Source organism: Phyllostomus hastatus, unplaced genomic scaffold (genome assembly GCF_019186645.2).
Source record: "Phyllostomus hastatus isolate PE091 unplaced genomic scaffold, TTU_PhHast_1.1 phas_contig_283, whole genome shotgun sequence".
Taxonomy (NCBI): Eukaryota; Metazoa; Chordata; class Mammalia; order Chiroptera; family Phyllostomidae; genus Phyllostomus; species Phyllostomus hastatus.
This window is the reverse complement of record NW_025333833.1, coordinates 13,290,379-13,313,793: the sequence shown is the minus strand read 5'-3', so window position 1 is coordinate 13,313,793 and position 23,415 is coordinate 13,290,379. Positions and strand designations below refer to the sequence as shown.

General features: G+C 41.1%; 1 protein-coding gene across 1 annotated transcript in view; it reads right to left on the bottom strand.

The window, feature by feature from the left end:
- Positions 1-23,415, bottom strand: part of HMCN1 (hemicentin 1) — a 397,440-nt gene that overhangs the window by 132,370 nt on the left and 241,655 nt on the right. Inside the window, exons 33-40 of the mRNA XM_045838584.1 lie at positions 22,525-22,633; positions 21,144-21,313; positions 19,871-20,025; positions 14,744-14,867; positions 5,420-5,521; positions 4,479-4,655; positions 3,647-3,798; positions 2,355-2,478 (exon numbers count right to left, since the gene is read on the bottom strand). Of these exons, the coding sequence (XP_045694540.1) occupies positions 2,355-2,478; positions 3,647-3,798; positions 4,479-4,655; positions 5,420-5,521; positions 14,744-14,867; positions 19,871-20,025; positions 21,144-21,313; positions 22,525-22,633 (1,113 nt within the window). The remainder of the gene's footprint in view (positions 1-2,354; positions 2,479-3,646; positions 3,799-4,478; positions 4,656-5,419; positions 5,522-14,743; positions 14,868-19,870; positions 20,026-21,143; positions 21,314-22,524; positions 22,634-23,415) is intronic.

The window sequence follows — 23,415 nt, the reverse complement described above, 5'->3', positions numbered from 1 at the left end:
TTACTTTTCTTTGCAGCTAAGTGAGTGAAGTCAAGTTCAAAAGGATACCAGATTTTTAAAATTGAGAGGAAAAATGCAAAAACAATAGTGTCTTTTTTCCTTAAAGAACACAAATGAAAGCAAATCTAATTACTGCCAAGGCTATATATTACCGAAACACATCTATTTTTTCTGTCCTGTCTTTCATTTTCAACTTTTTGTTTAGTCTGAGAAGAGAAAAGCCTCCACCCTTTAGATCCTCAGCTTTCTTAGATGTTACCCCTTTTCTGTTTTGTGGTTACGTTACTTAGGAAGGGGTGTGTTGCGTCTGTTTCTCATCCATGCATTAAACTTATTCAGTGTAATCACCAAAATGAGAATCGCCATAGGGTTTTACTTGCTGAGATGCTGGGGCATGCGTGATCTCTAAGGAAGTTTTTGGAACTTACGTTTAAAGAAAAGATACCATGGGAATTCAGATCATTTTAAAAACTCAACTCTCTCGTTTGGGTGCTTCAGAACATGGCAGACTTACTTTGAATTCATACCAGGAGAAAAAAATGTAATGCACTACTCTTGTGACGGAAGGAAAAGGCACTTTATCCACTGTCCTCTTCTCCTGTCCACCTGCACACTCCACTGTAAGTTTGAAGGGGATTGACCTCTGGGAATACACATTGTTTAGGCTTTAATTAAACACAAGATGGCCAAAGTTACTAATATAAACATAGGAGGAGACTGTATAAAATACTAATAGTGGGGCGTAGATTGGAAACTAATTTCAGATTAAAAACCTGTTTTAATTTTACAGTAGCTTGCCATGCATACATGTTTCAAATGCTAAACATATATGCACATTTTCAAACATGCATACATGTTAGCTAGGCATTTGAATTTTACAACGAAGGAAAGACCTCAATTTCAGACTAAATTGGTGGTACAGGAGTATCTCAGCTGATGATACAGGACAGGGACGCACATCTTTTGAACTCCTGGGGAGCATCGCCTCCCCACCCTCTCCCAGGGCCACTTCTGACACTAGTCCATGTAGAAAGGGAAGGGGCCACCCCCACTGTTCACTGCTAACTAAAGTCCAGTAAACAATGTCACCCTTCTGCCTGCGGACTAATGGCGGAAAGAGCTACCGTGTCACACACTTTGATTGACTGATGTATCATTCCCGAAGGATATTGGAGATCGGTGCATTCCAGTTCTTCACAAAGCATAGAAGTGGCCCATGAAGGGAAGGAGTCGGAGTCCCTGGGGATGAGTATTTTAGGCCCACCTGTCACACCTCAGAGGGCACCAGCGGAGCAGGGGGTTGGGTACAGACCCACCACGTCAACTGCAGGAGCAATGAAAGAGCGACGCGTAGAGAGCCCTCTAGTAGTCTACTGATGCCAGCTGGGGTTTTTCTGCTTCGTGAGATGTGTATGGTATCCATGTTGCAACAAGAGGCCTTTTTATTAAAAAAGTATAACTCATGTAAGTTACTTGTGATCATTGCATTTGTTTTTGGCAAACTTAGAAAGAGAAGTCAACCTACATGGCATAGAGGTAAGGAAAAATAAGTGATACATTTGAATAGGAGTGAATATCTGGAAGTGAGGCGGGACTTAGAAGAGAAGGCCTACATTAAACAGATACTCTTTGAGGGGCACGAAGAAACATATTCCTTATTCCGTGGACTAAGAAATGTAACGCGAATAAGACCCCGAGAAAAGGCCTGGAAGGGTTCTGAAGGCACAGGCCCACTACAAGGGGGAGTGGCAAGCGTCAGCTGCGAATGGAGGCCAATGGGGCCGCAGCTTCGCTCCGGGGTCCTTCGGCTCCGGACAGTCCCCTTCGTACCTTACAGCCGCAGAGTATTTAGGAAAAACCAGAACTTGAATGTTGTCCCAGTATATGCTTAGTTTACCTTTTCTCCTCAAATAGACTTTTCGTTCACAGATACAGTATTGAGTGCAAAATGCTGACTGTAAGTATGTGTTGATTATAAATATAATGAAAAAGTAATAAAATCAAGGCTTTGAATAGAATGGATCAAGAGCACTGCTTGCAGCGATGCTCGCTTCAGGGAGATTCTACGTTCCAAATCACAAAGCTGCTCTCCCTCGTCATGTTCCTCGGGCTACTCCACAAACACCCGCCTCACGTGACTGATGGATGTGTTTTAATTTTTCAGTCCTTTACAAAAAGAAGATCACAGTTAAATATAATGCAGACAGGAAGACGATTTGAATTAATCTTGTGATATCATTTCTATTGTTCATAGTTCTGGGTTGCCAAAAATTTCCCTTACCTGTCCTCCGTGATGCTAGGACTTAAATAAACACAGCCATATCAGAGCAGAAATAAATGTTAAAGTGTCTCACCATATACTCTGAGGTCTATGTCCCTTTGTTTCTCCCCAGCAGCGTTCACCGCCACGCAGGTGTACCTCCCCGTATCACTGATTTGGGCGCTGGTCAAGGCTAGGATGCGGCCTCCAGACAGAACCTATCAAAGTTAAACAAGCTAAATAACCAACATGCTCCCTCCAAACAGTAAGTGTACACAGACTTTTTCTTTTCTTTGGTGATGGATCAATGGACACCTGTCTGTAGAAGGATTTCCACTGGGATATTTTAAAGTGGGCCAGCATCACGTAACCCTCTTGTCGCCTTCTCAGTGGAGGAAGACGCAGAGGCCAGAACCAAACGTGGTATTAGCCACTGAAAACAAGTCTCTCTGCAGGATCAAGTGAAGGTCCAATTTAAAATTAAGAGCAAAGCAGCAGTCGATTAAACTACTCATCACAGGCATAGCCCTTTCATCCCATTCATCTAGTTGTGCTTCTAAAATGTGGACATTAACTCTACATCTTTCACGGTCCCAAATTCTGCAAGTGCAGGAACTTCAAGAAAAACTAAAGAAGTAGATGGTGGGAGAACCATGCTCCCCGCTCAACAAAATAAGGTTAAAATACACTTTAACCGAGATGTACATGTTTTTGTATCTTTCATTTTGAATCAGTGTAACGCGTAAGTTTTTTCAGGCTTAAATTTCATTTCTTATAAGGTTGCCTTTATGATGTCTACTTTTTCATTTGATGATTTCACAGAAGTAAATATACTCTCTATGGTTTTATAATTAATTATTATTTCCACACATTTAAATATGAATCCTACCAAGGAATTCCTGTTTTTGGTGTCAATGAACATTTCTTTGTGTGAGGTACCTCCTGTAGTGGTGGCAGGTAACGGAGGCTGGGAGGTAGGAAGTACTTAAAATACAACACTACGTACAATACAAAAAAACCTCTTAGATATATTGAGCTTTTTTTGTTGTTATTGTTGCTTCTATTCTTTTTTTTTTGTTTGTTTTATTTTAATAGTTGGTCAAGGACAGTTTTCTGTCCTTCATTCCCATCCCAGCCCACCCACCCATTCTTCCTCACCTCCCTCTCATTTCCATCCTCCCCCCCCGCCCAGTTTTTGTCCTTGAGCTTTTAATAAATTGTCTAGAAATCTCAATTGGGTATCCAGTTTTTATGAGTGTATAGGTGTGCAGTTTTGAACATTTGTGAATCCTCGTTCTCCACATCTCTTTAACAGCTTTACCTGTTTGCACGTCCCGTATTGAATAATCAGGCAGCGGGCTGCACCGAAGGAATGGCAGAGAGTACCTGTATCCCGCTGGCGAAACCGGAGACCGGGCTCCCGTCTTTCAACCAGGTGAGACTTGGGGCGGGGATGCCTCGCGCTTCACATTCCAACCTCACCAGGTTATTAACCACCACCGCCACCGCGCTACTGCTGCCGGAAATGGACGGGGGCACTGAAAGGAACAAAACATTAATAAACGAGATAGGTTAACGTCACAGAAGATGTCGCCTGTTGTCCCTGTGGGCTTTGGGTCCACTTTGTTGTTGTTGTTGTTGTCATTCCTGTCACTTTTCTTACTTGGACTTCTAATCACATCTATCCTATAAGGTAGGGCAATGGTCAGTTTCTCCATTTTACAGATGATGAAGATAAGGTTTTGCTACTTTGTTTAGGAAATCCAGTTTTGATGCCAGAGTGGATTTCTATTGTTTTATTTCCAGGCTCTTGTTGGGGGGGGGGTGGGGCGTGGGTCCCTCCATGGTGTCCACTCTAGCATGTTAATACCAGCTCCTCTCAAAAGCATTATTAGAGATAGTAATTTGGAAACACTTGTTTAAAAAAGTGATTCTGATACAGTATTTACAAACAGGGGTATTGTCCTCGCTGATAATATTGTCAATGACTATTTCAATGATTCATCTAAAGTGAACTCAAGTGCAACAGCGTGTGAAAATAGAGCATTTCAATAGGAATCAGAAATCAAAACATCGCTCAGTTTTAGAACACTGTGCTCTTATGTAAAGATGACACTAACACTCCGGGGGCAACATTTACACTTGAATTTCACAGAAGGATTTAATCACTTGGAATGGGTCTTTACCCCCGGGTGAATCTAGGAGAAGTGGCACTAACCGTGGACCTGAAGACTGTAAAACAACTCTGTAGCTCCAGCGGAGTTGATGGCCACACATTTATATATGCCCGCATCTGTGATCTGAGCGCCTTCAATGTCAATGACCTGTCCCCTGTTCAGGAAAGTCACACTGGCGGAACCTGAGAGCGGATGATTATCTTTGTACCACGTAATAACTGCAAGGGGAAGAGGAGAGGAGCCCATCTAGTTAATATTTTTTAAAAGCTCAATACATACACAAAGTCGGAGCTCAACTAAAATAGTAACAATTGCTTTATTCTTGTGCTCATCATTTCAGTTTAATCTGCTTAAATGTTGCTTTAGGGTTGATTCATACAAAGAAATAAACTTAAGGAAAACATGAATAGCCAAGTCAATATAAGAATCCTAATATATCGATATTATTTGGTAGCAAACTTTTAATTGGTTCTGTTTCTTGTTGTTCTATACACTGCTCTTCTACAAAAATGTTCTCTTTGCATCTAATCAAAACCAAATATATATCTACTATTGGCCTCAAGAGTTTATATTATTATTCATTCATAGGAATAACTTAACCATTCACTGATGAGAATAAACAAAATAATAGTTTCATCAAATGATTGATTTAGAAAGATAATCAATGTAGACTAGATAAAAATACATTTTTCAACATAAGTGTATATAAAATATCATTCCATGTTTTGTGGACACAGTAAGGACTATAAGACAATTAATTATTCACATATTTCTACATTGCTTAAATGGATACATTATTTCATGGAGTTGAAAGCAGTGAAAGTGTGAAAATACCATCTACCTAATGGTGGCTTTTTACCCTTGAAATGTATCTATAATCTTTTCTTTATTAGTAATTACTATATGGTACTCATAAACAGACTTAGCTATTCCTAGAAATATTACAATGTTAATACGTTACAGATTCCACAAGCTAACATACCAGGCGAGGGATTCCCAGTGGCCTTGCACTCCAGTTGGATAGGGTTGTTCACCACCACGGTCTCATTCAGCATCTTCCCTGCGTCCTCCAGGCTGGGAGGCTCTGCAAGAAGCCCAGACAGATAACTAATTCACATAAATACAGCATTTAAACTGGCACTGTTTGCTCAGTGGGAATGATCATTTCTTCCTTTCATATATGTGTGTGTATATATATATACACGTACACACATATATATTTGGAATAAAACTGAAGCATACCATTAAGTAGAACTGAAAGGGTAACATTTTCTTTGGACCTGGAGAACATTATGCCAAGTGAAATAAGACAGAGAAAGACAAATACCAAATGATTTCATTTATATGTGGGATCTAATAACGAACTGAACTAACAAGCAAAACAGAGACAGACTCATAGACAGAGAGCAGGCTGACAGCTCTGGCAGTGGGGAGATAGGGGTGGAGGGATCGAGGAAAAAGAAAAACATTCATGGATATGGGCAACAGTGTGGTGGTTGCAGGGGACAGGGGGACCCAAGGGGTATTAGTGGTCATGGAAAAATATAATTAAAAAATAAAAGGAAAGGAAAAAATGTAGAACTGAAGAACAGGATAAAAAAAGATCTTAGTAAATTTTCTGGACCATCCATTTCTTTGCACCGAGATGAGAAAACCCTTCGAAGTGTAGATTAGCTGAGTAGTAATAAATGTTAAAGGATTTTTTGTATTCCAATAAATTTGATTGGTCTGACGATGAAGTGCCTTTACCAAGAAGCAATGTATTGCACTTGAACTCTTCCCATGAAGGAGAAATCAATATTTCCCGCAAATATCTGACTTTATCTTTGGATAGTATCATTTTAAAACATTTCAATGAAATGAGAATCATATTTTTATTGATTACCAGTATTTTTCCTTTGGATGTACAAGTTACAATTAAATTGTTGGTGAAATAAAACAGAAAACTACTTTTTCCCCCACACTTGCAATAACATCCTTTTATTTCCAGACAGACACACAAATTTTACCTGTAACATTTGTTACTTGTTACCACTCACTCTTTAAGACTTCCTGCTTTCTCTTTTTTTAAAGAAAATTTTTTATTAGCCCTGGCTGGCGTAGCTCAGTGGATTGAGCGCGGGCTGGGAACCAAAGTGTCCCAGGTTCAATTCCCAGCCAGGGTACATGCCTGGGTTGCAGGCCATAACCCCCAGCAACCGCACATTGATGTTTCTCTCTCTCTCTATCTCCCTCCCTCCCTTCCCTCTCTAAAAATAAATAAATAAAATCTTAAAAAAAAAAGAAAATTTTTTATTGTTGTTCAAGTACTACATTTTTAACTTTAAATAATCATAGAAAATTCTGCTCTATTATTTAATATGGGAACAAAGTCTAAGTTATAGTGAAAAATGAATGATAATTGGTAACAATACCCAAGGTTTCAAAATTATTTTCAGGAGAATATAAGAGATGCCAAGGTGAAAAATTATAAGTAAACTAGAGCTCCTTTTTATTTAGAGAAATGCTGTAGATATAAGTTAATATTTGTAGTTTATAAAACTACATGTTAAAAGAGTTGCTAAATTTAACTCATTCAATGGCCTTAAGTCCTTTACCCCACATCTCACATATAATCAAGCAATTGATCCATTAATTTAAAAAAAGCAAAGAAGGGAAGGAGAAAGGGGAACAATGAAAATGATCAGATTTAAATAAGATAGCAGGAATAAAATTAAATATTTAAATCAAGAGCATAAGTGTGAGTTCATTTTCTTGTTCATTAGGTAAAGAGTTATTAACAGTGAAGGTTAACGTGGATTTTTGATAAAAAATGCAAATTTTAAAATCCACAAAAATGTTCACAATAAGAAGCCCAACAGAGGTGTACGAGGACGAGACGGGTGACATCATTCCTGACAACAGGGATACAAAGTAAAAACCCTTAAGCCCTAAGCAATGCTTTGTATTGATTAAACTGTTACAATGCATGAACGATCCATTGTAGTGACACTGCTTTATGCATTGAATAACAAAGCACAAATTGTTAAAAAGGAAGAAAAAATTAGGAAAATCTAAAAGTAGTATACTTTAGCATACCTTTTTCCGAAATTGACTATGTAGTGAAACAAAAATAGTTATCAATTTGAAAATTAAAATTACCCATCCAGATGTATGTGTATGTTTGCATACATGTGTATTTATAATTAACAAAGAACATATAATACTTTCAAATGCCCATAGACTATTTTCAAAGTAACTATATATTGGACCATAAACTGTCAATAAAGCTTTATACAATAATTTAATAAAACTGTAATAAAATGACTAGAAATCAATAATAAAAATATAAAGCTTTCTGCCCTGGCTGGTGTGGCTCAGTGGATTGAGTGCCAGCCTGCGAACCAAAGGGCTGCAGATTCAATTCCCAGTCAGGGCACATGCCTGAGCTGCGGGCCAGGTCCCCAGTGGGGGGTGCATCAACCACACATTGATGTTTCTCACCCCCTCTCCCTCCCTTCCCCTTTCTCTAAGAAAATAAATTAATAAAATCTCTAAAAAAAACAAAACTTATAAAGTATAAAGCTTTCTATATATAAAGAAAAAAACATTATTATAGAGAAAATCAATATACAAATATAAAATTAGAAAATATAAATTAGAATGAGATTGATTAAAATTATAACCAATGGAATGTCACCAAGTAGCACACTACTTAAAAGAAAATTTACAGCCCTAATATATTAAAGATTAATTATTAATGAAAATCCATATTCTAAGTATTCAACTCAGACTCTACAAAAAGACCAATTAGTTGGTCTTTTTAATATTTTAAAAGACCAACTGGTTTCAAAAGAAGTCAGGACTAAAGAAAGAATAAAAATAAAAGTGGAATACAACACCAAAGAAAACCAGCAAAAACAACAAAAATGGCAATGACATTCAAAGCCGGTTTTTCCCAAGTTTAAAATAAAGTCTGTCTTCAGAAGTAGATGTGTGTCTGGGTCAGATTTCTGCTTTTCTGGAAGTTATTCCTGAAGATAAAGCCCAGAACCCACTCCTCCTGAACACCTGTAGTTCCTCTGCATCCATCTAATCCAAAGTATTAGCTGCTTTTTTGTTTAAAATGCCTAGAATATTTCTTTTCTCTACTGAATTCTGATTTATGATATGCTATTAAAGGGGAAAGAATAACCTTTAAAAATGGCTATCTGACTTTTTCAACTTGAAAGTAAAAATAATTAGTCTGTGGCCCATTCCTTCAAAACAGCGATTTAAATCCTCACTTAAAGCCTTCTGGACTGGAGTGATCATTGAAGGCTCGGACAGACTGTGTAGCCGCTTCGATAAAACAATATGGTAGGAATTAGAAATGCAAGGCCTATGGAGGGGGTTGGTTAAAAAGACTAGATGTCAGCAAGAATGGCCAAGTAAGGACTCCAAAACTCCACCCCTCCTTTAAAAAAGGAACACATGCACCCAAGCCCTGGAACTGTCATTCAACTTTCTCAGATATCTGGATTAGTCATTAAAAATGTCCCACAAAGAAAATGCCAGGCACACGTGACTTTGCTGGTGAATTCTACAAAACATTTAAGTAAAATTGACATGAACCCTTCACAAAGTCTTTCAAAACAGAGAGGGAACACTTCTCAAATCATGCTAAGAGGCCAATTTCATCATGATAACAAAACCAGATGGAGATAACCAATAAAAGGACATTACAGACCAATATGCCTTATGAAGACAGGCGCAAAAATAATCAGCCAAATACTAGTAAGATGAATCCAGCAATATATAAACAGATTATGTAACATGACTAAGAAAGACTTATCCCAAGAAGGCAGGGTTGGTTTAACAGGAAAATCAATCAATTTAATCAAGACAGTGTGGTACTTAAAAATGAACTGAAAATGAATTCAAGACTTAAATGTAAGACCTGAAGCCACAAAACTCCTAGAAGAAAACTTAGGGGAAAAGCTCTTGACATTGGTCTTGGCTGGGACACCAAAGGCACAAACAATGAAAGCATAATAAACAAAGGAAATGATATCAAACTAAAAAGCTCTGTACAGAAAGGAAACCATCAACAAAATGAAAAGGCATCCTACAAAGTGGGAGAAAATATTTGCAAACCATACATCTGATCTGGTAAAAAGTTAACGTCCTAAATGTATAAGAAATGTACACTATGCTATACTAAGCTTTCGCTATGACAAGGAAGGAAATCCTGCCACATGAAACAACATAAACGAACCTCTAGGTCATTATGCTGAGTGAAATAAGCCAGACAAAGACAAATACTACATGATGTCACTTACATGTGGAAAAGTTAAAGTCACAGAAGCAGAGAGTAGAATTGGGATTACAGGGGCTGGGGGATGGGACAAGTGAGGAAAGGCTCGTCAAAGGGTACCAGCCTTTGGTTATAAGATGAATCAACTCTGAGGATCTAATGTACGCTTGGTGACTATAGCAAATGATAAGGAAAAAATGGCTCTCGAGTATTCTTACCACACACACACACACACACACACACACACACACACACACACAAAGGGAACTACAGGAGGTCAAGGACGTGTTAATTAATCTGATTATAGTAATCATTTCACAAAGTATACATATATCAAATCATCATACTTTAAATATGTATAATTTTATTTGTCAATTATGCCTCCAAAGTGGGGGGAAATGAATAAAAAGGACAGTGTGGTGCAGCCGTAAGTATAGACATTTAGGCAATGAAATAGAATTGATATTATAGAAGTAAACACATCTAAAGTCAAATAATTTTCAACAAGAGTGCCAAGCCCATTCAATGGGGAAAAACAGTCTTTCTGACAAATGGTTTTGGGACGCTTTAGGTAAAAAGTAAATTCAAATATAAATTCAATTATTCCATTCTAGCATTTAAAGGAATGGTCCTGCAATTTGAATTTAGGTGAACACTTTTCTAGACAGAAGCATTAGTAAGGTAACAATGCATTATGATAACAATGAGAAAATGTCTGCATACTCCAAGCAGGAGGTTGAATTCCATTCAACTTGTTGGTTTTCCCCACTATTTTCCTTCTTCCAAAGCTGCATCATGCCAAAACCACAGTACCTTCTTCTGAACACGTCATAGGCTAGATTCTGCCTGTTGCTTTCATCCCTCAAAGGCATGAATTAACTTTTCAAATCTTGATTAAATTTGAATTAATTTAAAACCGATCTAAAACAAATATGGGTGAGTTAATCCTCCCTGACCACCAAAATTATTATACAGTGACTAATAAATTCATCTATGCTGAGAAAATAGTAGATTCTTGAACTGAAGTTATCCATTAGGAAAGAAAAAAAATGTTCCCCCTACACCTGGTTTTCACTAGGCAACTAATACAGACCCCGGACAGTTCCTGGCCCACGGTAAAGAACTTGAATATATTTGTTAAAGTGTCAGTGCCGTGAGAAGGGCCAGGGGCCAACTATGTGTTTGGCCAAAACAGTGGGCCAGCCGCCATATGATGACTGGGAACCAGACGCCGGGCTGAGCTTTTCACGCAGACTCGTTCACTGAGTCCTCGCAGCAACCTCCCCGATCAGGGCGTTATCATCTCCCTTCCCGTTTTCCAGATGAGGAAACCGAACTCGCAAGCAGTTAATCCTTAAACTCACTGTTCTATAGCTGTCGCTTGGCAGTAAAGGAACCCAATGCAAAGCCCGTGCTTTTATTTACTTCTGGGTGCTTCACCATGGCTGATTTTTCCTCGGAAATAATTAAGTGCAGATGAAATAAATGCTTGAGCCATTAGACCCGATATGATCGTTTGTTTGTGGAAACATCTGTCTCACTTGGCAAATACCTGAAGTTTAGACATAATTTCATAGCTCAGTCTTGAGAATTAGAACCTCCAGAATTATGAAAACTTGACGATCAAAAAGGACCACCTACCGAGAGCCTCCGCCTTCTTAAAAACGTAGAGCACCCCCTGGAAGCCCCAGAAGGGTCTTAGGAATGTTCCTTTTCTCATGATCATGACTTCGTCTTCCAGTCAGGAGACCGGCCACCCTTCCTTTAGCATTGGAAGACTTTTTTCCCATGCTTGAGAAGAATGGAAGCGTCTATGATCTTTTTTCATAAGAAAAGAAAAAACTAAACAGCTGGGAGGTTGGCTTCCTTGGGACTGAACGCTTTGGGATGACAGCTGTCATAAATGCTCATTTGCTGAAGGTGATACACCAACAGTAAAGGTTGGGGTAAAAGCAAATCTTAACTTAAAAGGCAACTACAGAATTGATTAAATAAATTAATCAATGAACTAAATTAAATGCTATCTGCTTCCCTATGCATCTTTTCAAGGTCCCTTTCAATGTGCAGCACCAGAATTAGATGTATTACGCTACTTCGGAAGCATTCAGAGGGCAAGAGTATAACAGGGTAGCCCAGGCCAGGCGGCTCGGCTGGCTGGAGCACCATCCCATATGACAAAAAGATTATGGGTTCAAGCCCCCGTTGGGGTCCATATGGGGTATCTCTCTCTCACATCGATCTCATATCAGTGTTTTTTTCTCCTTCTCCCTTCCTCTCTCTTTGAAGTCAATACATATATCCTCAGGTGAGGATTTAAAAAAAAAAGTGTAACAGGATCAATTCCTCTCTTGTTTTTCATAGTATAAGGCTTCAGCTACTGACTTCTAAGACTAATGAACTTCATTGTTAAACGGAACTGCCATGCCTACAGTAACAGAAGGAAGCCATTCATGCGGCTAGGATTTCAGTGGGTGGTGTCTTTAAGCCGCTCTTTCCCACCCTCTTCTTATGTGGTTTTCCACATCAGATTACCTTGTCATTGTAACCTCTGAGATCTTTTTGAAATCTGTCATCAACCAATCCCTTAGAAATTCCGACACTTTTTGAAACATCTCCAATTCTCACTGAAGTTGTTAATACAGGTATTGAGGAGGTCAAATTTGGGGTCATTTGTATTTGGCGTGATGTTGCTGCCCTGAGTGTGGGGGTGATACCCCAGCTTTCTGTGCAGATTCCTGTCACACCCACTTAGCCAACTACTTCCTCCAGGTGGATCATAATATGTATTCCATCAAAAGTTCCCTCTATTACTTATTCTCCATTCAGGTGGATGAACTGTTATCCAGAGAAGTCAACATGGTATTAGATAAAACATTTTCAACCAGTACTGTACCTTACCTCTATGCTATTTGCAATACATATCAAGGAGACTGTTATATGTTCTCCATCTGACTTGGTTGTTTCTAATAAATCCTTATAAGGACTCACCTTCTGTTCCTCTCCCTTCTCACGGTGACCCAGATTGCCTTCCAGCTTGTCTCCCCACTCTCTGGTGATTTTCCTTGTAGCTGTGTGTACCCTAATGGCACCTCCTGCTAGCGTGTATTTTGTTGCCATAATCAGACCCTAGGTTTACAGAAGTGACTTCCTAGGTATTGGCTCTGCTTTTTCTCTTCTGTTTTTGCTCTGGACTTGATGAGATGCTTGCTTTCTCTCATAAACTTTGGTTTTCAGGCATTCTTGACCACCCTGGCAAGGCTCCGGGCCAGTCTCTAGAGTTTGGGTCAGTGTTTCTCCATGTAACGGCACACGGACCCCTCGCACCAGGAGTGCGGTTTCAGGAGATCCTGGGTGGGCCCAGGAAGATGTAGTTTTAACGTGCAATACGTACAATTTTTATGACCATTGAAGTGTGAGTGCCCCAAACAATAAAGTTTAATTTTTCCTGGTTCTGGGGACATACATTCTGTTCTCCAATATACAGTCATCATTTAAGTATTTCAAGCCACTCTAGAGACCAAAAACATCCTTCCTTTTGATAACCTGGGAGAGCAGACGTGGGAGAGATTTTATACCTACTGCCTGTAATCCTCAAACACACTCCACAAGTCAGATATTCAGAGAAAATAAGGGGTGAGCTCAAGGTCACCTAGGTCAAGGTTAGCACAGAATTTAAGCCAAAGTCGGCTGGACTCCAGTGCGTGAGATGATTGCAACATAACGAGCTGTTCCAATGAACTGTTTCCTCTCAGCCAACAATGAGACCAGGTAAGGACAGAAATTGTTGGAAAGGAGAAGGTAAATAGCCTATGGAAGGAGGAGAAAAGGAATCTCAGGGTAGAAAAATAAGGAAAACCGAGCGGGCCCTTTCCAGCCTACTCTCAGCTGGAAGTGGAGGTCTGAGTAGATGCTGAGACAGCTGCTAAAGAGCACAAGGGACAGATCCCGGGCCTTACGAGGAGCAAGGTAAATTCAAGGCAACGTAAGGGAGAAGAGGGTCAGCCTCTCTCCAGAGCCTCCAGCTTGGCGAGCCAATTCCAAGAGGGCTACAGTCAGATACTGGTTGTTCGAGGTCCTTGCAGGCAACACGGTTTGTGTGTATGACGTCCATGTAAGTCAGGTGTTCATATTTAGGGAATAAATTGGTTTATTGGAAACATTTAGTGAACTGATGTTTTGAATCTTCTAACTGGTTGATTTAAATAAAAGAAAACATGTGAAGAAACAGCTTAGAAGAATTCAATGTTCAATTGAAATGTTTTCATTTACTTAGTATTTGTTCTTTCATTTGTTAAGAATCCACTGATTGCCTAATATGTACCTGGAATTAGGCTAGTTGCTGGGACATTCATCTAGGTTAAATTGTTCAGTAAATGTGCAGTGAATATGTGAATGAATGAATGAATGAACGGACGCTTTGACAGGAATCACATGAATAACGTAGAGAAAATAAATAAAGCGTAGGTAGAGATCTCGAATAGCTCTCTGCAAATATCCTTGGCTGAAGTAGGAAAGTCCAAGCCTATACTTCTTAGTCCTTTCTGATGACTCCAGAAATAGAAGTCTTCCATTCAAGGTCAGGTAGTCTTCCAAGTTTACTGAGAAGCTGTAATGTTCATGAGGTGTTCCATGGTCACCAGACTTTTTAATTAAAGCACAAGAGAGAAGATCGTGCCTCAAGGATAGCTTCTTCTCACAAAATCCCTCCTTTAGGCAGGCAAGAAAATCACGGACAATGCTAAGGAACAACCTTGCAACTTCTGTCTTTTCAACAAGTTACCCGCAGAAAGTTATCAACAGAATTCGCATACTTTAAAACACAGGGTAGTGTGTTTAATTATAAACTGTAATACATCTTATTTGACACCCTGAAAACTAAAGACCTTAATGTGAGCAATTATAATGACAATAAGTATTTTTTTATACAGGCTAAAATAAACATTTGTTTTCTTATACTGCAATTCAACAAAAATGAGCACACCATGTTAAAAATGAAGTCGAAGAAATACTCTTTTGGGAGGGGGACGTTACCATGCACGTGCAGTTGAATGTGCTGCTGCGCTTCCCCAGCCGCATTGGTGGCGACACACGTGTACCTGCCAGCATCTTCCATCAGGGCGCGGGTGACTTGCAGAACTCGGCCAGAGGACTGTATCTGATTGGGAGCAGAAAGCATGGTAGCATTTGGTACTTTACACTTGGACTTGAAAACCTTTGTGGAGAGAGACAAACTCATTTGCACTTATCATATCCAATTATATTTTTATGCCAATATCTTAATGATCTCTTAAAATATTAGAGCCAAATTACTTCCTCCTACACAAGAAAATAAATTAGCTTGATTGAAAAGCTTTTTTTATTCACTGGAAAACACAAAATAACCTATGCTCAGCCTGCTGGTAGAGTCATAAAATTCCACTGAAAAAAAGGCTTTAGCACTGAACTACGAGTTATGTGATTAGAATTTAAGCTATTTGAGAAAACACGGTCACATTTCTGTAACACTTCATGAATAGTTCTAAAATAACAATCTTTTTTGATGAAATGGTCACAGGGACCAGAAACACAATAAAAATGATAAAGTGTTAGTAATGGAAATGCAGATGAATTTCTTCCTGTTTTTCCTTACTTCTCTCTTAAATTCCCTGCAACCATCCTCCTCCATTTTGCAGTCGGTGAGATTCAGCGGTTATTTCTGAAACGGATCGTTCAGAGGCTACCACGAACTTTCGGTCACAATGCCCAGCAGCCTACATGGTGAGCTCCCTCATGCTCCCTTGTCATCTACAGCATCTGGCATTGTTGGCTACACAGTCCTTGACCACTCTGCTCCCTGGGTATTGAAGACACGGCATTTTCCTGCAGTTGTCACTCTCTGACTTCCTTAGATGACTTTCCAGAATCTGCTTCTTCCTCCCAGAAAGAGGAAACTTAACTTGCTGAGGGTTTTCAGCCAAACCCTTGGCTTCAGTGAAAAATCCTGGGCAAACGCCTCAGTTTGCAGTGCTGGCCTCTACTTCTCTCCTGAGCTCAGCACTTGTGGTTCCAGCTTCTGTTGGACAGGTTAGCACGCAAAATTTAACACATCCAAAAAAAGTGCATAATTGTTTCCTGTATCTCTAAACCTACTTCCCATTGCCTGTTTCCAAGCTTGTTTAATGGCACCCGCAGCTCTCCCAGTCGCCTGGGTTTTGGAGCCCGCGTGGACCCTCCTATTAATTATACCACTCTGTGTTTCTCAGATCCTCCGTTTTCCATTCTCAGAGCCCCTGTGGGATTATAACAGCCTAATTTATATTCCAGTGTCTCCAACCTCCCAAACTGTTAATCTATCTTGCATACTGTTAGAAGAATAATTTGTCCAAAATACAAATTTGATCCTTTGGCCAGTCTTCCCTCAACACTCATTCGTGGCTCCCTACTTTGCCCAGAACGAAATCCCAACTTAGCACAGCCCTCCGGCCTAACCGCATCCTGACCCCAGATGATCTCTCCACACACTCCCATGGAAGCTCCCTCTATTCCCCAGCCACACGGTACTAAACATGTTAAGGAGCACATTCATATGTTTACACTCCCTTCTGCACTTTCGCAGATGGTCTTTAAATGCCTTCATGTCTTATGACTAACTCGGTCAGTTTTCTCTCTCCCGTTTCTCACTCTTTATTCTCCCTGTGGTTTAACTCAACCGTGACCAGGGTTTCAACAATCGTCGCTGTGCCGGCCTCTCCAGCCAGAGCTCTCCTTTGAGCTCTCGGAGCACATACTCAGTGGCCTGCCTGACGTTTTCACTGGTTTATTTCAAAATCAGCTCAACCTCCAAGGTCGAAAACTCAGATCACATTTTTATCCCCTCAAACCTGTCCTCCTGCAGAGGCCCCTGTCTCACTGGATGGCACGACAATCTGTGCATTTGTGTAGGTTAAGTTCCTGTGAGTTTTCCTTGGTAATTTCCTCCCCCTCACCTTTCATGAGCAATCTCTCACTGACCCCTAAAGAGGTGGCCCATAAATATCTCTTGCATATACCCATGTATCCTCATCTCCCTGGCCAGCATGGGAGTCAAATTTCTGTCTTCTCTCTCTCCTAGACGAGTAAGTCCTAACTGATTTTTACATATCTACTCCTGATCCTTCAATTCATTGTCCAAAAGGGGCCTGGGTAACTGCTTAAAATGCATACCTGCCCCCGTCTCTCCTCTTGTAAAACCCTTCAAAGATCTACCATCGCTTTGAAGTAAAAATAAAATCATTAATACTACTGAAATGCCTCCCACCTGCTCTCGGGTCTCCCCTTATACTACTGCATGCTCGCTCTCTGTTCCTCGCTCCACCGGCTGCTTTCAGGTCCTCAAGGGGGGGTCATCCTCGCCTTTACTTTAAGTTGGTGGCCCATGTACCTCTTCGCTGGAATAACCTACTAGTTCTCTTCCATTATTCTGCCCATTTCACTCCCATGTCCTCTCCAGATCTCGGTTCAAAGGCTTTCTCCACAACAATTACTCATGCTTAAGGGCTCTCCTCATTGCCTGTTGTCATACCTCTCTACATTCCTCTGTACTTCTGTGTGAGTATGTGTTAAATATCTATTTCCAGTAAGCAGTGCATTACCTGCACTGTGTTTGAAGGTTACCTACTGAATCGTTCACTAGCCAAAGTGTAAGACTCACTCCCTTGGATCTGGAGTAGGAATAATAGGAATAAGTGAACAGGTGTCCACTATTTGTTCTGAGAAAATGTAACAGGGTGCAGCCAAGAGGGGGGCCCCAAGTAGGGATTTGGAATGGGGTCCAAAACTCAGAGTGTCCAGGAAATATTAAGATGTCCTCACCCCTTCCCCTTCAGGTGTGGAATGGGGGAAGGGACACATGGATCAGGGCCATTGAGGGCTGTTTCCAAAAGCAATAGCCTTGCAGCTAACCTCTGGCGTGGTCATTTAACATATCTGTAACCTTTAACCGGTTGCATAGATATGTTAAATAGCTGTGGCCATGCTCTGAGCCAGGGGAATGGAAGTACCTTCCCCCCAAGATGTAACTGGGAGGCAACTCCCCCTGAGTTAGAGCGCCTGCGTGAGAGCTTGGAGAAGATTGGCTCCATGACATGGGGCCACGCCTGCCCAGACCTACAATGGCAGCCCAGTAAAGCTGGAAGGATATGGGAGTGCTGGCAGGTATGGTCAATTGTAAGAGGAGTCGGAAATGGGGCTGCAGAGGAAGATTAGTGTGGGTATTTAAACCCAGACACGGCAGCCATTGGAGGGAGACCTACTTGGTCTTTAGCAGAGTGGGGACTCCCGAAGCCCTGTGAGAGAGAATCACCATGTGGCTTTTGCAGAGAACCACCACTTGGCTTTGGCAAAGTGGTGTCCCCCCCCACCCCTCGCAGCCATTGCAGAGGGAGAACCACGTAGTTTTGGCTGAGTGGAGACTCCCGAGGCCATTGTACAGAGAGGACCATGCGGCTGGGGCAGTGGAGAGAGAACCTCGTGGCTTTGCTAGAGTGGGGACCCCCGCAGCTTTAGAAGGGGGAACCACCACCCACCTTTAGCAGAGATCCGGCAACACAGCTGATGGTGCCAGGAACCAAGGGAGGCCTACCAGTTGAGACGGATTACTGGGAAGAACTAGGGGCTGCCTGAGCCACGGACTTCTATTTCTTTTCCTGAGATACGGTACCCCAGACTGGGCAAAGAGGGGAAGGAAGGACTGTGTGTGTTTGTGGGTGTTTTAAGGGACTTTGGAATTTTGATGAATACATTAGGTCACTACTTTAAGTTTGTATAGCATTAAATAAACATTTCCTTTTCACGAATCTCTGGCATTGAGAGACATCTTTCCTCTGGCGGTGGACATAACGAACCTGGGGGGTTCCTTTCGGTAACAGTATATCATCCCAGGCCTCCCCCTTGGTCCCTTGTTGTTCGGTAACAAAAAGAACTCATTATTGAAAATATACTACAAGCAAAGTTCATATGCACATTAATCAATTAACTTGAACCTAGTAGCAATATCTATTAATCTGGATTTTAAATGCATCACTTAAATTATCTAGGTTTCAAATCAATCAATCAATCAATCTATCTATCCAGTAAACATATACTGAGATACAGGTATATGCCAGGAACTGTACTAACGATGAAGGCTACAGAATGAATTTATTCACAGGGATTGAATCTCTGCCCTCTTGAAGCTTACAGACTAGTTAAAATGTGTTTTTCAAGACATTTCAGTTAGGTTTACACAGACATGAGTTTACCTTGACCTTAGTTTCTGGTGAACGTATTGGGTGTGGGAAGCTGCTCTGTGTGGCATGGGCCCAGCTCCCACTCAGAGATGCATAGGACCCACGCCCATGGGTAGGTTTTCCTGTGGGGAATCAGGATTGCAATGAACCTAGGCTGCTATGAGTCGCTTTTTGCTCAAATTCCCTCGCCCTGAATTGAGGACATTTACGGCAAAGCAACTTCCTAAAAACCATGTTAAACCTTCCAAGGATGAGTGTAACAGATCCAACCACTTTCGCCTTTTCATTTGCAAATATCCCTCTTCTGTGATGTGATTACCAGCATCCTCTCCTTTCTTTTCTGTATGAGGTAACCACCTAAAGCGAGCCTGTGCATAGTTAATGAGGACCTTCTTGTAATGTGCCCAGTAAGACAATAAAAGCTCATTGGAGCGAGGGCCAAGGCTTTTGCTCCCCTTGAGAGAAAAGCCATGCTGTCCCTTTTCGTCCACCGGACTCGGTGGTCCGTGTGAACGTCTCATTTTCATCCATAATGACGTGGACCCCACGAGCCGGGGTCTGTATCAATTTCGGATACTCTCACTTAGTGTTGATGAACACTATTCATGCATAAAACATCAATTTATCAATCATAAAGGCAGTCATAAATCAAAATAATAAAAGTTAAAAATCGATATCACTAGGTTAAAAATTGATATCATTATCAAGATGATTAGTCTTTAATTTCATTCTTCAAATCAAGATATGAAGCTAAATTCTAGAACTGCCAAGTGTTACATGTCACATATTGTTTCAATACATTTTCTGAGAAATCTGTACAGTAGGAGCATGTACAATTAGGAAAGAGGAACGTGATACGCCAGGAAGATCTCGGTCACTTCCCCGTTGAGAGCGCATGAATGTGGACGCTTACTTTGAGGTTTCCGTGGGCCGTGTTCACAGGCTGTCCGTCTTTCAACCACATAAGGGATGGATTGGGGATGCCGTGGGCTATGCACTGTAAGGCGAGAGGCTTGTATTTCACTACGGCTCTCTCAGAAACGCCTGAGGATTTGATTGTCGGAGGAACTAGACGGAAGAGAGGAAGAAAAGAGGATGGAGGAGAGGAAGGGAAGCAGGGAGGGAGGGAACAAGAAACCTTAATCAGTGGGGTCAAACACAGATCGGTATGCAAAGACCTGAAACTTTAAAAATTTCAAAAAGGAAAATCCCCACTGTACAAAGAGTGAAATCATATTATCTCATGCACTTAATTTATATTTTTAGTGATGACTCATTTCTTAAATACGGGTCTCTACTTCTCCAAAGAATAACTGCCATCCACCCCCTTGTTCGGCTGACACCTTTTGGGGTGTTTTCCCAATCTGTTATGACCCTCCCTTTGTAAAGAACCCACTCATTAGAGCAGGTCAGTTTCCGGTACCCAGACTGATAGCGCGTGACTCTGCCCCCAGCAAGGCTGATGCAGCCCGGGATGGGAACCCAACTTAAGCTGGCCCTGCCAGGTTCCCTCCCCTGGGACCTGGAGTTGAGACCAAGAAACAGGATTGCTATAGTCCATCACAGGACTGAAAAAGCAAGAAGAAAAGACCGTGTGGACAGAGAGGAAAGTGAAGTTGGCGTTCATCGAAGTCTCTGCAGTGACCTCCAAATAGCTCTCCAGGTTCTCGTACCAGTCCGCTTTCCCAAGCTCTGCTGGCGAGTGAGACACATGAGAACCTGGCAGAGAGCTGCCTCCGTCCTTACAGTAACGGTTTCACCGCTATTGTGCCAGTTGTGTGAATGCAGTCTCGTGCCCTGGACCCTGCATAACATCCTCAGCTTCCATTTCTGGAAGTGACTTTATTCACACTCCCTCCCGTTTTGGCTAACCCCTTGGATGCTGACATAATGCTTTCACTCGGAATTTTCTGCCTACCTCTCTCATCTTGCTTTCATTCCTCAGACCCGGGCACTCTAGGCAGTTCCTGACATTTCAGCTCTGTCTGTGTTCATTCAGTATCTCTGAATGGGTAAGTCTCTGCATTAATAAACCGATTTAAAATCTACCATTATTTAACTCAAATTCCCATTCTTCACATTACTTTCCACAACCCAAGGTTTATCCAGAGCTACAATCTGAACTAGATAGTGAAACAATGCAAAAATAATTTAAATGTAACATTCTTAGCCCTTCCTCTGCCTACCATGCACAGTCACTTCGAATTCCTTCTTGTGGTCTCCAGCCGCGTTGGTCGCCACACACCGATAAAGGCCTGTGTCCGACACCTGCGCCCGGGCAATAACCAGTTTGCGTCCGTTCAGTAAAACCTTGAACCCGTCCCTTTCATCGATCAGCTGGCCGTCTTTCAGCCACCTACAGAAACAAGGCAAAAAAAAAAAAAGAAGCGTGTATATAGATTTTAAATAATTGAGCTCCTGGAATGTGTGTGTGTGTGAAGATATGTATATACCATGAAGAAACTAGATTTATTTATTAGATGTGTGTGTATGTATATGTATATATATGTGTGTGTGTATATACATATATATATAAATTCTCAATTATGCATTTGCCCGATTTCCTGTTTACTCACTTTATAAAAAAACTACACGGGGAAAAGGCCAAAAAGGAAACCGGGGCCAACTGTGGGAACCCTGTAACTACGTGTTGAGTTGTTCCTTCTTCCACTCATGTTCAATTACAAAATGAGGCAAACGCCCCTAAACACTACTCACTTCAAATGTTTAAATAATATTAACTCGCAAAATAAACACAACCCTAAAATGTCTGTACAATAAAACCCTGAAATTATATGGCATTACATTTTTTTCATTTCTTACGAGTTAATCGTATGGTTCTAAAACTACATGGGAATGTACTTTTAGAATCATATGGGAGCATATTTTGTCCCCTTAGTTGACTGCTCCTTGGTTGCCTATCCTGTAGCACCTTGGAAATGAAAGACAAATATTCAAGAAAGGTTTTGTGAATGAAGGAATGAAACAAAATTGGTAAACGTGCAGGTCCAGCACAAATAACACCCCTTTTTGATTACAAACCCTTTTATTACAAAATCATACACATGCAATTCTGTAACACAACAGTATCACACTCAAGCACACCACATGACATTTTAGGTGAAATGTTTGAATTAAAACTATGAATTACAACACCCGTATTATTCCCCTACCAACCACACTCAAGCAGGCCTGACTTCCGCCGGACCCTGGACATGCACGTTACCTTTATTTCCCTAACAGGTCTGGTACCTTTCTTTTTACTGAGCTGTTCAGTAAACATTTCAGCACCCCAGGAAGAGCTAACAGGTACTGCTGAACAGTCTGTCTCTAGAAACTGAAAGTGTAATTTCTAAGGGCAGACATGGAATTCCTCTAATTGAGCGGATCTGACCCTGTGAGAGTCAGTGCAGAGTCACCTTGCATATAATGCCTTTTGAAAGAGGAATATGAAGAGTGCAATTCCATACAACCACCTTCTGGTGGCACAGGACCTCTCTCAAGGCAGCCCTAGAACAGGCCCGCGGAGAAGGGGGAGGCATGGAGAAGACATACCAAAACCCTTACATGAGAGTCGGTGGGGGAGAGCCTGTCACTTGGCAGTCCAGCTCCAGGAGGTTGTTAACCATGACTATGAAGTAAGACGTTTCGTCTCCTCCTTCTACTGACGGCGGCACTGGAAAGCACAGACAGGTAACACGCAACGGCATGTGCATGAGAAAAAAGATACCATCACTCTAAGCAACACTAAGCTGCAGTTTAGAATGTTGCTAAGCATCATAGCGATTGGTACATGAAGGGGATTTGCGATGCTAAATACATTTTACAATACACATTTGCCAGGGTCGATAAATATACTTTTGACACACTATGGAGTTTTTTTTTTCAATTAATCTAGTACTATGGTGTTACCAATGCCATCTGAATATAAAGGTGATTCGTATGTTATGTTGCTTGTTTTCTTAAGAATAAGAGAAGGGAACCTTGAAAATTGGGCCTCTATTCAAAAGCCTTCAATTTGTAAAGAAGTAAGACTCAGGGTTGCAAGACGACTTCCAAAGACCCAGAGACTAACAAAAAACAAATGAACAACAACGAAAACAAACAAAAAACCCCTGAACGATAAAGAAAAAATAAGCACAAAGACCCAAAGGCTGCAGTTCCTGCTGTCTAGCACCGTGCTCAGGACAGAAGACCACGTTCTCGCTCTCTGCAGACAGGTGGTGTCATGGATGTAAAACGCCCCTGTGCTCTCGCAAACACACAGCACACCTCTCCAAGTCAGTGGGAGGCTCATGCGAGTTTTTAGGTCCTGGGACTGTGGCTATAAATCCACCACTCGGCAATGCACAGTCCAGAGTAGAACTAAACCTAAACCCAAACCTTCTCCAACACTATTTTATTATTCCATGATAAAATCAAAACAGCATAACAAACTAGGCAGATCTGGCTATGACT